This window comes from Hipposideros armiger, unplaced genomic scaffold, assembly GCF_001890085.2.
Source record: "Hipposideros armiger isolate ML-2016 unplaced genomic scaffold, ASM189008v1 scaffold_371, whole genome shotgun sequence".
Classification (NCBI taxonomy): Eukaryota; Metazoa; Chordata; class Mammalia; order Chiroptera; family Hipposideridae; genus Hipposideros; species Hipposideros armiger.
The window spans coordinates 1,763,166-1,776,035 of NW_017731721.1; the positions used below are offsets into that span (position 1 = coordinate 1,763,166).

Sequence of the window (12,870 nt, forward strand, 5' to 3'; positions counted from 1 at the left end):
AGACAACAAAAATAGCAATAAAGCTTATTCTTATATTTTCCTTTTAAAAAAAGTCCCATAAAAAATTTTAAAACAATTTCCTGTGGTTTTCTGTAGAAAGAGAGAGACTCATGCTATTGTACTTCTAAGAAGAAACAAATTGACATCATTTAACTTCTTCTTTAATTGGAAGTGACATTTAAAATATATATATATTTTTGAAGGTTTTTTTCCTATTAATGACTTTCTACATGAATTACCCCTACTATCAGATATTACTTTCCTTTGGAATTTATAGACTGAAATGCCATCTACACAACAGACTTCTTTTTAGGAGGCTCATGATTACAGAATCCCCTAAACTAGCCTTTAGAAAACATTTTTTGCATTGTGACAAAGAACACCTGAAGAATGGCTTCTGCTTACAATTGGGACACATGAGTGTTTCCTAGTCCTCACTGAACCCTAAGAAGGTACTTAAATGTGGTCCAAACAGCATGGACATTTGTGTGCAGGAAGGAAATGGGTTGTCTAAATGTCTTACGGAGTTTGTATTGTTTTAGAACTCTAGATGATTCAGAACTGAACTTATCTTGGGAGTGAGTTTAGAGAATTTGAAAGCAAAAGAAGGAAAAACAAGAGTCTGGTGACATAATTAGGTTTCAAATGTTAATTTATAAATATCTAAGTGAAGTAACAAACTCCCCAATGATAATGACGTCTGTGCCTTTGCATTCCTTGAGTAAATTAGGACGAGTCAGTTATTTCTATGATATATTACACGTGAGATCACAGGTTTGAACATACTACAGAAGTTTACTGTTGATCTTTTTTGTAAATGAACTAACTTTATATCGTAATGGCTTCTGCCAGTATTGCTTATACCTACTACCAAATGCCTTCGTACTAGAATACCTTCATTTTTGGTTTAGTTAGTAAAGATTAATGGAATTAATTTGTTGAAGAGTAAGAAATCTTAGGTTAGCCCTAAGGTGGTAAATTGAGACACTCAGTGCTTGTAGACTCTGTGAGATAGATGTAAAGCTTATTCTTTAATATGCTAGTCTATTTAGAGAGATCCATTACATTTATTTTATTGCTTTAGCCCTGCACTAAAGTAAATTGCCTTAGGTTTCACAGGTAATTAACTTACTATGTAAGTTGTTTACTGCTAAATTACCAAAAGAATTAAGTGAAAAATTCTTATAATGATGATGTATTGCATTATAGTTCCCAAAATGTGTGTAGCATAATCATGGGAATGACAGAAGTCTTTAGATTTGTACATCCTTCACAATATCATAATTTCCTTTAGGTTATTAAATAGTTTGATTTATTGTTTTCATGATAGCTGTTTTATATATAAATATATGTCTTAGAGAGTGACATTGAAAGCGTTAGTCTGTTTTTATTTGTCCATTATTAAATGTCATTATGCATTTTAGGTAGCCCTGGTTTACCCCAACAATGATCCAGTCATGTTTATGGTGGCTTTTTATGGATGTCTCCTGGCAGAAGTGATTCCAGTGCCTATAGAGGTACCTCTTACCAGAAAGGTAACATTGCTAAATTTAAGAGGAGTGTCGCCTGATGTGACATGGCGGGCATTGGGTTCTTGGATTGATTGACTGGGTCATGACGGTAGAAACACTGTGGCTGTTTTCCTAAGTACTCAGCTTCGCTTTCTAAAAACATGAAAGTCAGAAAACTATTAATATGTATATCTTTCGTGAAAATAACAGTTTTTAACTAAGAACATTTATAATATTATATACCACTTAAAAATCATGGGGACATACTTGACTTTTCAACAATTATATTTTATAAAGAGTGCCACCCTAGCTTCAGAGACTATAGATGATAATCCGTGTTTGCAATTGGTGAGCCTTTTGTAAAGGGATTTACTTTAACTGTATCATATGACCTAGGATTCCCATTAAGTCAAAGGGTGATTCAGTGATGGCACGTTACTACACTAGGGTACAGTTACTTTGCCAACACATCAGCCCTACTAAAATGAAGCATATGTAGCAAATTTCCAAGTTTAACCGAATGATTAACCCTGAGCTGTTTGACTCTAATTTTCTTATGCAGTTTATTATTGAAAGTTGATGATAAAGACAAATATGACTGTGGGTTAATAAGAAAAAAGTTATGTTCTGAAAGGAATAAAAGCAAATTGGTAACATCCTTGAAACTCTGGTTGATGGGATATAGTATCTTGAGATTGTTCAGGAAATCATAGAGTTGTTCTTATATTATTAAGTTGACAGTGTTTGCGTGACTTCATAATGATACTTTTAGGGTGACATTTCAATAGAAATACTTTAGACTGTATCTTTTGTTGTTTACTTAGATGTTGTTGTGAAGCTCAAATCTTGTCTTTTTAAAAATAGAATAATGAGCATATGGATTTGGGAATAATCGTCCATTCACTTTCATTGTAAATTTGGACATTTGGTGTTGATTTACATTATTTATTTTGTTCTGACCAGAATTACTTTGCTTTTGGATTTGAGGGTGTGGCTAGGCTAAGACAACTTAACAATGCTTGCATTTATTTCATTTGCCTGAAATTAATTTAAAAGAGGAGCATCGCTGACCTTTGACTAAAATAGTCACATTTGACTGGCAGAATTCATCATTAGCAATGTCAGATTAATAAAATATTTGATTTGCACTCAGGAAATTATTGTATGGTAGAAATTATTTATAAGAACATATTGTCACTGGGTTTTGACAATTGCCAGGTATCAGTGGGGTTCCACGAATGTTACCACACAAGTGCCAGAGCATTACCAAGTGTTAGATCTGGGGCATGGGTGTGCTCACGTTCACTCCCCTCAGGTGCTCATTATCTTTTCTCCGCAGGATGCTGGAGGGCAGCAGATTGGCTTCTTGCTAGGAAGCTGTGGTATTGCCTTAGCTCTGACCAGTGAAGTTTGTCTAAAGGGGCTGCCAAAAACCCAGAATGGAGAAATTGTACAGTTTAAAGGTTAGTAATATTTTACCGGAATTATCAATTAAAAGCAAAAGCTGAGTGCTTTAATTAGTATTCTAATTTAATAATAGCTAACTACATAACATATTTTCTTATTTAATTCTCACAATCTTATGAAGTAGGTACCATTATTATCCCCATTTTACAGGTGAGGAAGTTGAGACACAGAGAGGTTAAGTTACTTGCCCAAAGTCACAGCTAATAAATGGCAGAGCAGCGATTTGAACCCAAATCTGATTCCACAACCCATACCCTTAACCTTTATGCTGATGGTTGGAAAAAGCTACCACTCTGTTCATTAAAGCTAAATGCTAGATGTAGAGACAGAGGATCGATCACTAACCTCAGTGGACTTCCACTGCTAAATGAACCTCCCAATCCTACTCGTCACGTGATTGGCACGTGATTCAAGGTAATGTCAAGGTATGGAATTAGCATGTGGAACGATTGTACTTTTGAAAGAATGTATAATTACATAGTGATTTATCACTAAAAACTAATAAAAATAAAGTATCTTACTGATTATAAAATGACCTTGATTTGGTCTCTTGATATTTAAAATGACCAACTCAATGTGAATTCCATCCCTTATGGCTTAGTCAATTCAATTTTTATTTTGGGTTTGATTTAGGTTGGCCCCGGCTCAAATGGGTTGTAACAGATTCCAAGTACCTTTCAAAGCCACCTAAAGACTGGCAGCCCCACATCTCACCTGCTGGCGTGGAACCAGCATACATTGAGGTAAGTGCTGAGATAGAAAACACATTCTGGCTTTATATATTCTGGCTTTTCCTTTGGTTTAAGATGCTATCTTACAAAGTTTAAAACTAACTTTTTGCAGTTTTAATGTTAGAAGACCCTCCTAGTTTGTTAGATTTCCATCTTTTGGCTTGTAAAATGCCCTGTAGTAACCTTCTATTCTAATTATTTTTTTAACATAAATACACATTCAGGAGAAAGACAGCAAAGAAATTGATCCTTGCCATGTAAGAAAGTTACAAAAGACTTAGAAAAGTACAAAGGTTTAAGAAATTATTTACTGGCAGAGATATTTCTCTGCTGCTTGCGTTGGGGGGGGTGTAAAGCGAGAGACTGGAGAAATGTGGAGGAGAAATAGCTGTGCTTAAAAAGAACAAATTTAACAGATAAAGATAAAAAGCAAGAAGAAACAAATGGCCAGAGGGTTTGGTATTGAAGGTTAGTGTAGGAACTTGATTGATTGATTGATTGATTGATTGATTGATTGATAGATTGATAGCATGATCCAGTATAGGGATGAAATCCTATAGCATAGAGGCACCAGGATCAGTGCTTTAAATGCATTACCTCATTCAGTCCTTACAAGTACCCTGTGAGGTGGGAGCTGATATTAAACCTGCTTTATAGATGAGGAGACTAAGACTTAAACAAACTTGATTTACCAACCAAAGGTCATGTGACTCAAAAATGGCAAAGCTCGGGCTCAAACTCATATCTCTTTCATTCTAAAAGCTATGCCCTTGATTACTGTGCATCCTGCTTGAGACATACTAGTAAATGCTTACCAACTGTTTGCTAAATTAATGAATAAACAAATCAATAAATTTTTTTAAAAAGATTTGGAGAAAAAAAAATCCACCCAACCTTGAGCCCCGTGGTGATAACTGGCTATAATAGGGAAGAGAATAGGCAGTAGCTTTGAGAGGCGATGTGGTGGGTGATGGATTCAAGGAGGGTTGCTTTTAAATATGGAGAGATCTGAGTATGTTTAAATGACAGACAATTAAGCAGGTGATTAAAAGACCAAATTTCAGGATCAACTCTCATACTCTGTCATCTCTCATTGATGACGTGGTTTATCACTCCATCCTCCTTAAAACTGCTCACTGGCTTCTCTGATTACTCTCTCTTTTCCTGCCTCACTAACCACTGCTTTTGATCTTCTTTATTGGTTCTCCCTTAAAGGTGAGGGGCCTTGCATTATATGGCCCCTGCTTAGCAATCTGTCCTCATGCAGAACTTTTACCTTCTTCATTTCTAGGCTTCTGCTATCCTGAATTAACTTACAGTTTTCACTTGGGACCCACAGGAGATTGCTGTGAGTTTAAAGTATCCGATGAGTAACAGAGTTGTCAGTAGCAGAGTGATAAGAATAAATGTGTTGTTAAAAGACTGATCTGGTTTGGTTGGGTTAAGAGAGGAAACAGGGAGATCAGCTTTTATCGTTATTCAGGTGAGCTTAAGCTCCTCGAGGTGATAGGGATAGAGAAATGTGGGTGGAGTTGAAAGACAGTAAGGAAGTAGAAAAGGCAGGTCTCCGAGAGGGAGGAGACAAGAAAGACTCAGTTTTCTTACTTGAGCAACTGGGTAGGTGGTGGCATCCTTCACTAAGACAGAAGATATAGCAAGAAAAGATTTCATGGGTGAGGGATGAGGGTGAAGAATACAGTGTTGGATCCACTGGATTTCTTAGGACTAAGGGGTATTCGAGGGGAGCATTGAATCTGAGTCTGGATCTCGAGAGAGAGGTCCGGATTGGAAATAGAGAATGGGTAATCATCAGGAATACGGTACCCTGATTGAATAAAGTGAAAAGAGAAGAGGAAGAACAACTTTCAGGGAATGCCAACATTCAAGGGATGAGCACAGAAAGTGGAAGGGGAGGGCAGAGAGAGAGAATGAACATGAATAAGAGAGAGGGTATCACAAAAGCCAAGGAAGAAGTGTCAAAAAAGGAAGTGTCAAATGTTACAGAAAGGTCTCATAAATGATGCAGTATGTCCTTTTGATTTAACAATCAGAAAGTTGCTGATCTTGGTAAAAAGCAACTTGAATGTAGTATTGAGGTTAAAGCAAAATTATAGTTGATTGGTTTGTAAGAGTGAATAGGGTATTTCTAGGTCTCCCCTTCCTAAACTGGAGCTTTAATTCTTCAGTGCTGGGCTAGCCCTTTATTTGATACTGGGCTCCTGTTAATGCAGCTCGAGGCGCTTGTTTGTTTTAGCTTCTTTAACAGCCACTTCACATTGATGACTAATTAAACTTTTAAGAATTTAACATGTACTTTTATTGAGCTTTGTCTTTCCCCAATCCTATCTTGGTGTGATTAGAGTTTGGGGCCCAGGTACACAGCCTCAAATATTCACATGAAACATGTTAAATTGAGCCCATTATCATGACTTCATCTGAGTTTCGTTTTAGTTTTGTCATTTGAAATAACCCATTTTATTGTGTTTTTTTATGTTTTTGTTTGTTGTGGTTTTTTTCTTCTTCTAGTATAAAACAAGCAAAGAAGGGAGTGTAATGGGAGTGACAGTGTCCCGCCTTGCAATGTTGTCTCACTGCCAAGCTCTGTCCCAGGCCTGCAATTATTCTGAAGGTCAGACTTCATCCCATGACTGCCCTCATTGTGAGCTTCAGATATGTGTGACTACAAGCAGAGTGCTCAGTGATTGGATTCTAGTTAATGACCAAATCCAGGGTGAAATGTCTTAAGACACATTTTTGGCTCGCTTTTGCTTTCTTCTTTTTCATAAATATGCTGTAATTTAAAAGAACCAAAATTCTGGGCAAACCAAATATGTGAAGCATGATTTCTGAAGTACAGAAATAGAAAACTAATTAAAACCATGTGTTTATTATTAGCTGCAGAATGTCAGGTATCTCCATCTTCTCATGTATTCAGAGCTGCCACCAGCTGTATGTTTGGAGTTGGAGTCAAAGAAATTCAGCTACGAAAAAGCACAAATTAAAACACAAATATATTCTGTAGAATGCTTAGAAGTATATGTGTGTATATGTAGATATGTAGATATGCATGCCAACATTTTTTATTTTCTCTAGGAAGTATAATTTTTTCCATGTGTTTGTGAAACTTCCAAAGTTTCTAAAATAAGCACATGTTCCTTATATAATTAGGAAAAAAGTATTACTTGCCTAAGTCATAAGGAGTTTCGAATTCATTGTCTCTTCTGTGGACATGTCACGCTCTGATCAGTCCCCAAGCCAATATGAGGGGATCCTCAAGTAATCAAAAGACTCTGAGAGCTTTTAGTGATCTCTTTAAAAGTACCAACTCAGCTGTTTATAGAGACAAGTGACGTGATTTTGCTGCTTAACACTAAAAATAATTTCCTTGACTTTTTTCCCCCCGTTTTTTCTATTTTAGGGGAAACAGTAGTAAATGTTTTAGACTTCAAGAAGGATGCGGGGCTGTGGCATGGCATGTTTGCGGTAAGCGATTCTGAATTAGGGCCTTTAGTGTAAATGTGCTTGTGACCCAGGTCAGTGCGCATGCTCTGTCACCACAGCATCACTCGGTACTTGTTTGAAATTTAAGCCCCCCAAAAGATCAATAATATTTTCCAGAAGAATTTGGTTCTGTAATGCAAATGATAATTTTTTTTAAAGGAGAATGTAATGCTGTTTTTTCTTTATTGTGTGGTTGGGCATACCCTTCACATGATAGTGTATGGGAGAATTTAGGGTCAGTAATTTTTAAAACATCTGCTCTGATGGCTCAAAGCCTAAAAGATTCTACAAATGACTATATATTTATGATTTTAAAAAGTATGTTTGAGATTTACCACTTCTTTCTGAAGAAAGGATTACATAAGTATATTAAGAATTTGACAACTGTGGGTAGTAATATCTAATCTTTTCATTGGACAAAATATATTGAATGACTCCATGCTACAATTAAAAAATAGAATAATCAGGTAATAGGGTTGCTTTCCATAACAGAGGAACAGGTAACATGCTGTAAGAGTTAGAGAAAGGTGAGTTCCTCCCAGCTGTAGCATCAAGACTGTTTTTATCAAAGAGGTGACAGTTGAGTTGAATTTTGAAAAATGGGTCAAATTTAGCCATATAGAGATTTTTTTTTTTTAAAGATTTTTATTGGGGAATTAGGGGATGGGAACAGCGCTGGGGAATTGGGGGAAGGGGAACAGACAAGTTGCTGTCCTTTTTGTTCTTCAGTCTGGTTGTGGAGGATGTTGCTCCACTGGCCTAAGTTGGCACCATCATTGCGCTCTTCTGGGGCAAGGCAGATCAGTCGCTGGCTTCTGGACGGCCGCTCACGCTGGCTGCTGGCTACTTACAGTAGCCCATGGCAACCCACTGCAGCAGGGGCTGTGGCCTATGCCATCAACTCATTGCAACCCAGCTCCAGGTTGAGCTGTTGTTCAGCATCTTAGCCGTAGAGGGCAGTGTCACTGGCCCTCATGTGGGATCTGAACTGGGGCCCTCTGGGGCCCAAGCCAGCTCTTAACCAATGCGCCACTCGGCCGGCCCCATATAGAGATATTTTTGTGGTGGAGGTAGAGAGAGGGGACATTTCAGGTTGGAAAAGTTATGCTGTGTAGCGTGGTGATTAAGAGGGGAGAGAGAAGAGATACAGGAGCCTAGAATTGAGAAGGATCTTTGTGAGTATCGCGTCCAACTTCCTTGCACATTGTAGGAGTCTGAGAAAGAGTAGAAAATGAAGTGTGGGGGAAGAGGAGGAGGGTCCCTTGTCACTCAGGACCCTTTTAATTAGTAAGAGCCTTACTCCTCGAGTGTACATACTTTCTAGATCTTTTCTGAAGACTTTCCCATTTTGTGTTTTTATCAGAGGTTAAAAAACCCTTGTGAGGAGTTAAAGGGACATGTGTGAAGAATTAGTTATAAACACCATTCTTTGCCTGAAATCCAAAAGTTCGTCACCGTAGCTAGAAACTGGGGGAAGGGAGGAAAAAGAGGTTAATAATGGTATCTTGGTTTCTTTGGGCCATTTAGGTGGTGAGCAAAATGGCCAACCTAAATACCAAGACTTAGTTACTCTGCCGGGCTGGGTCTCTTTGGGGACAGGAGGTCCTGGGTATGTTAATTTGGGTGGCAGGACAGACACCAAATTGCATGACCCGTTGACCCCTCAGCTCACTCAGCTTTATCTGCTCAAATACCCAACAGGTCTGGGCAGGACCTCCTATAATTATGCAACAGGGAAACTTTGATTTCTTGTTTTGTAACCCTTTGTGGTATGTGGCAAGCGTGAGCATGACGAAAGCAGTTACTGGGTTGGAGGGCAGTTTGGCAGTACCTGTTAAATTTAGAAAACATATATACTGTGACCCAGCAGTACCACTGGTCTGTATCTGCCCTAGAGAAATACTTGTACACGTACCCAGGGAAGTGAGTATAAATATGTTCCTTGAAACATTGTTTGTAATAGCAAAAAAATGGTCAATAATAGAAAAATGCCTAAATAAATTGTGGTATAGTCATACTGTGGAATACTATGCAGCCGTTCAAAAAGAATTAGGTAGATCTCATACAGACGTGCATAGCTTTAGCTCTGAAACAATTTAAGTGAAAAACAAAGTATGTTGCAGATATATGTACAGTATGATGACTTTTATGTTAAAAATACTTTTGTTTCTATGGGAACAAATATGTATAGAGGGTGCCAAAAAAATGTATACACATTTTAAGAAAGGAAAAACCTGTGTTAAAATTGTAATACTCAATATATACCGAAAACAAAAGATGAATACAAATCATGTGTGTACATTTTTTTGGCACCCTTGGTATGTAAAGACATAAAAAAATGACTGGAAGGATACATGCCAGATTCATAACAGTGAACCCTCTAAGGAGGAGAGGGAACCAGTTTTAAGGGTAGGTAGCAAAGGAGACTTCAACCTTAATAGTTTTTCAAATTTTTTTCAAAGAACATGTATTCAAGTATTTATTACATGTATGATTAAAATCGTTAACAAAATATCAGTTCAATTTTAAAATGCTATGTATGTATTCAATACTGATTGCTTTTTATCTTTCTTTGCTTTCAGAATGTAATGAATAAGATGCATACAATTAGTGTACCCTACTCTGTTATGAAGACTTGCCCTCTCTCTTGGGTCCAAAGAGTACATGCCCACAAAGGTAGTTACCCATAGCACCTAAGCTTTAATTATGTGACTGTTTGAACTAAGATTTCAGGGATTTTCAAATTGTCCTTCTAGAGACATAATTATATGCCTTAGTAGCTTGACAAGCTTTAGAGTTCAATTGCTAACATTTCATCTTGTCAATTTCACCTCACACGATATCCTTTCTTAAGAATTGAGACTAGGGCCGGCTGAGTGGCTCAGTTGGTTAAGAGCTCGCTCAAGAGTTTGAGCTCTGAGCAACAGCGGTTCGAGTCAGCCCGAGCTGAGCAGCCGTGAGCTGCCAACAGGTGGCGGGATGGCTCAGCTAAAAAAAAAAAAAAAAAAAAAAAAGAATTGAGACTAATTTGCCTAAATTTGAGCCCTGAATTAGATTTATTGAGTGCTTTGGTGTTCAAAGCTTCCTTGGCTAAGGTATGTGGCTGCCTATGCATCACAGTGAGCAAAACATTTGTGTGTCCAGTGGTGGCTACTGCCTCAGAGCACCTGGCATAATTTCTTTGAAATCTTTTTTATATTCTCTAAGTAAAAATCCTGACGCCTAAAATAAGTGAAAATGTTTTTATTATAGTATATTAAATATCTACCAAATTTAACGTGTGTGTGTGTGTTAACTTTATCCCTTTTGTTTGTAGCCAAGGTAGCTTTAGTAAAATGTCGAGACTTGCACTGGGCTATGATGGCACATCGGGACCAAAGAGATGTGAGCCTGAGTTCCCTCCGGATGTTAATTGTGACTGATGGAGCTAATCCCTGTGAGTATTTCTAGAGTGTGGTCTGGGACTATCCTTTCTTTTGGTAGGTTGAGGGTTTTGCTCCCTTTCTGTAAACATTTTTTAAACATTTGTATCGAGATATCATTCACATGCCACAAAACTCATTTAAAGTGTACAGTTTAATAGTTTCAGTATATTCAGTTATTCAGTTATGCAACCATCATCATGATCTAAGTTTACAACATCATTGTCCCAGAAGGAAACCCCATACCCATTAGTAGTCACTCCCCATTTCTCCCTCACTGTCCCCTAGTCCTAGGCAACTTCTAATCTACTTTCTGTCTCTATAGATTTACCTATTCTAGACATGCTATAGAAATGTAATTGTACTATATTGGTCTTTTTGACAGGCTTCTTTCACTTCATATAATGTTTTTAAGGTTCATCTACATTGTAGCATGTGTCCTTAACGTCATTTTGCCATATATTGCCATATAATATTCCATTGTGTAGATACATCACATTTTATTTAGTCATCATTTGATGGATCCATACACTCTGAAACCACTCCTTCTTGCTCACTTATTTATATCCTTTTTCTATCATGTAACGAAAAGGAATGATAAGAAGGCGACTTGGTATAACCAAGTGCCTGGACTTTATGTAAGTTCCCCCTAGCAGCAAATTGAATTTGCAAAAGCTTTTAGAGATCTACCGTGTTACCCGCTTTCCCCCACAAGTGCAGAGACCGTGAGCACCCACACAGTAGGATCAGATAAAACATTAGATACTGTATTCTTTGTCATAGTGGATTTTTGTCAGTAGTCATGTTAATCCTGGTATAAAACACAAACATGGGACTGACCTTAATAAGAAACAAGTCACAGAAAATCATATAGATGAGGGTGGAACTAAGCCCGAGTGGTAACACTACATTGGCTGAAATAGTTACTTCAGGAAGAGTTAGTAGTTCACTTGCAAACTGGCCGCAGTGTCCCTGCTATTGATTGGGTGCCTTGGCGGGAGAGGCTTTATTCCAAGTTGTAACTTGAAATAGTTTTGGTGACCTTTCATGGTCTGGGTGAGCATTCATTTGTCCTTGAAATATATCAACTATCTTACAACCACAGTAACATGTTTGGATGGAATTAATGATGCTCAGTGAGAGTTCTCATGAGAAACAAATGCTTCGGCTTTTCACTCTTGACCAGTTTGCTGCAGTAACGAAAATCACCATTTCAGCTTTCAAGTTGATCTGTTCCAACTCCTTAGGGTCTGTGTCGTCCTGCGATGCCTTCCTGAGTCTGTTCCAGAGCCATGGGCTGAAACCTGAGGCCATCTGCCCGTGCGCTACTTCTGCTGAAGCCATGACTGTTGCAATCCGCAGGTATTGTTCAGAACATAGTGCTCTTGATGTGTGTTACACCTTTGATCAAATGTGCAGTATTTACCAGGCAGTGACAAGGGGTGTTAGCTAATTTTCTGCCTCATAAGCCTAGAAGTGAAAATGACTTTGTAAAGCAGTTTGAAGCATCTCATTTATTTTTCCCACTCTTGCACTAAGTGTAACGGGTAAACTGAAAATTTAATTATTCTCATCTTGTATTTGTGAATTAGTTCTTTTTTTGTGTTGTTTTGCTCTTTAGAATCTTTAGTTATCATCCTAGTCTAGAAATAGGCTATTCTTAATTATAGCATAAGTATACAAAGTACATTTATAGTATACCCTAGACCAATGCTTAAAATTTACTTTTTCCACCTGAATGAAAGTTTACCATGCTTTGTACATGTGAATTTGATTAAGTTGATATGTTTTTGGTAGGGAAATGAGGATTTTGTGTGTGTGTGTGGGGGGGGGGGTAGCCAGAGGAAATTTGCCTTCCTACATATTCATACTTTTCTCTTGATATTTAATTTGCCAAATTTGATGAGTTTATTTTGTTTTCAGACCTGGAGTTCCAGGGGCCCCTTTGCCGGGAAGAGCCATTCTTTCGATGAATGGACTGAGCTATGGGGTAATCCGGGTCAATACTGAAGATAAAAATTCAGCACTGACAGTCCAAGATGTGGGACATGTGATGCCTGGTGGTGAGTTCTCAGGAGTACCATTTGGCTTTTCGTAAAGATTTGTCATTAAAGATAGTAGAGAATGATAAAATATGAGATCCCAAATTTTAGGAATCCAAAATTTAGACTTAGTCACTTAGTTTCTCAAAGCCCCTGTAACAGTTAAGTGATTCTAATTATACTTACCTTCCAGCAG

At 37.7% G+C, this 12,870-nt stretch overlaps 1 protein-coding gene across 5 annotated transcripts in view; it reads left to right on the forward strand.

Annotated features, from left to right (window-relative positions):
- The window catches only part of DIP2B (DIP2 acetate--CoA ligase B (putative)), a 209,428-nt gene that overhangs the window by 154,860 nt on the left and 41,698 nt on the right, over nt 1–12,870 (forward strand). For 4 of the 5 annotated variants that reach the window (XM_019662250.1, XM_019662251.1, XM_019662253.1 and 1 more), the window contains 9 exons: nt 1,425–1,535; nt 2,851–2,974; nt 3,612–3,721; nt 6,236–6,338; nt 7,128–7,192; nt 9,793–9,886; nt 10,527–10,646; nt 11,880–11,994; nt 12,556–12,695. In XM_019662250.1, coding sequence (XP_019517795.1) covers nt 1,425–1,535; nt 2,851–2,974; nt 3,612–3,721; nt 6,236–6,338; nt 7,128–7,192; nt 9,793–9,886; nt 10,527–10,646; nt 11,880–11,994; nt 12,556–12,695 — 982 coding nt within the window. The remainder of the gene's footprint in view (nt 1–1,424; nt 1,536–2,850; nt 2,975–3,611; nt 3,722–6,235; nt 6,339–7,127; nt 7,193–9,792; nt 9,887–10,526; nt 10,647–11,879; nt 11,995–12,555; nt 12,696–12,870) is intronic. The other variant, XM_019662252.1, reaches the window with a different exon arrangement.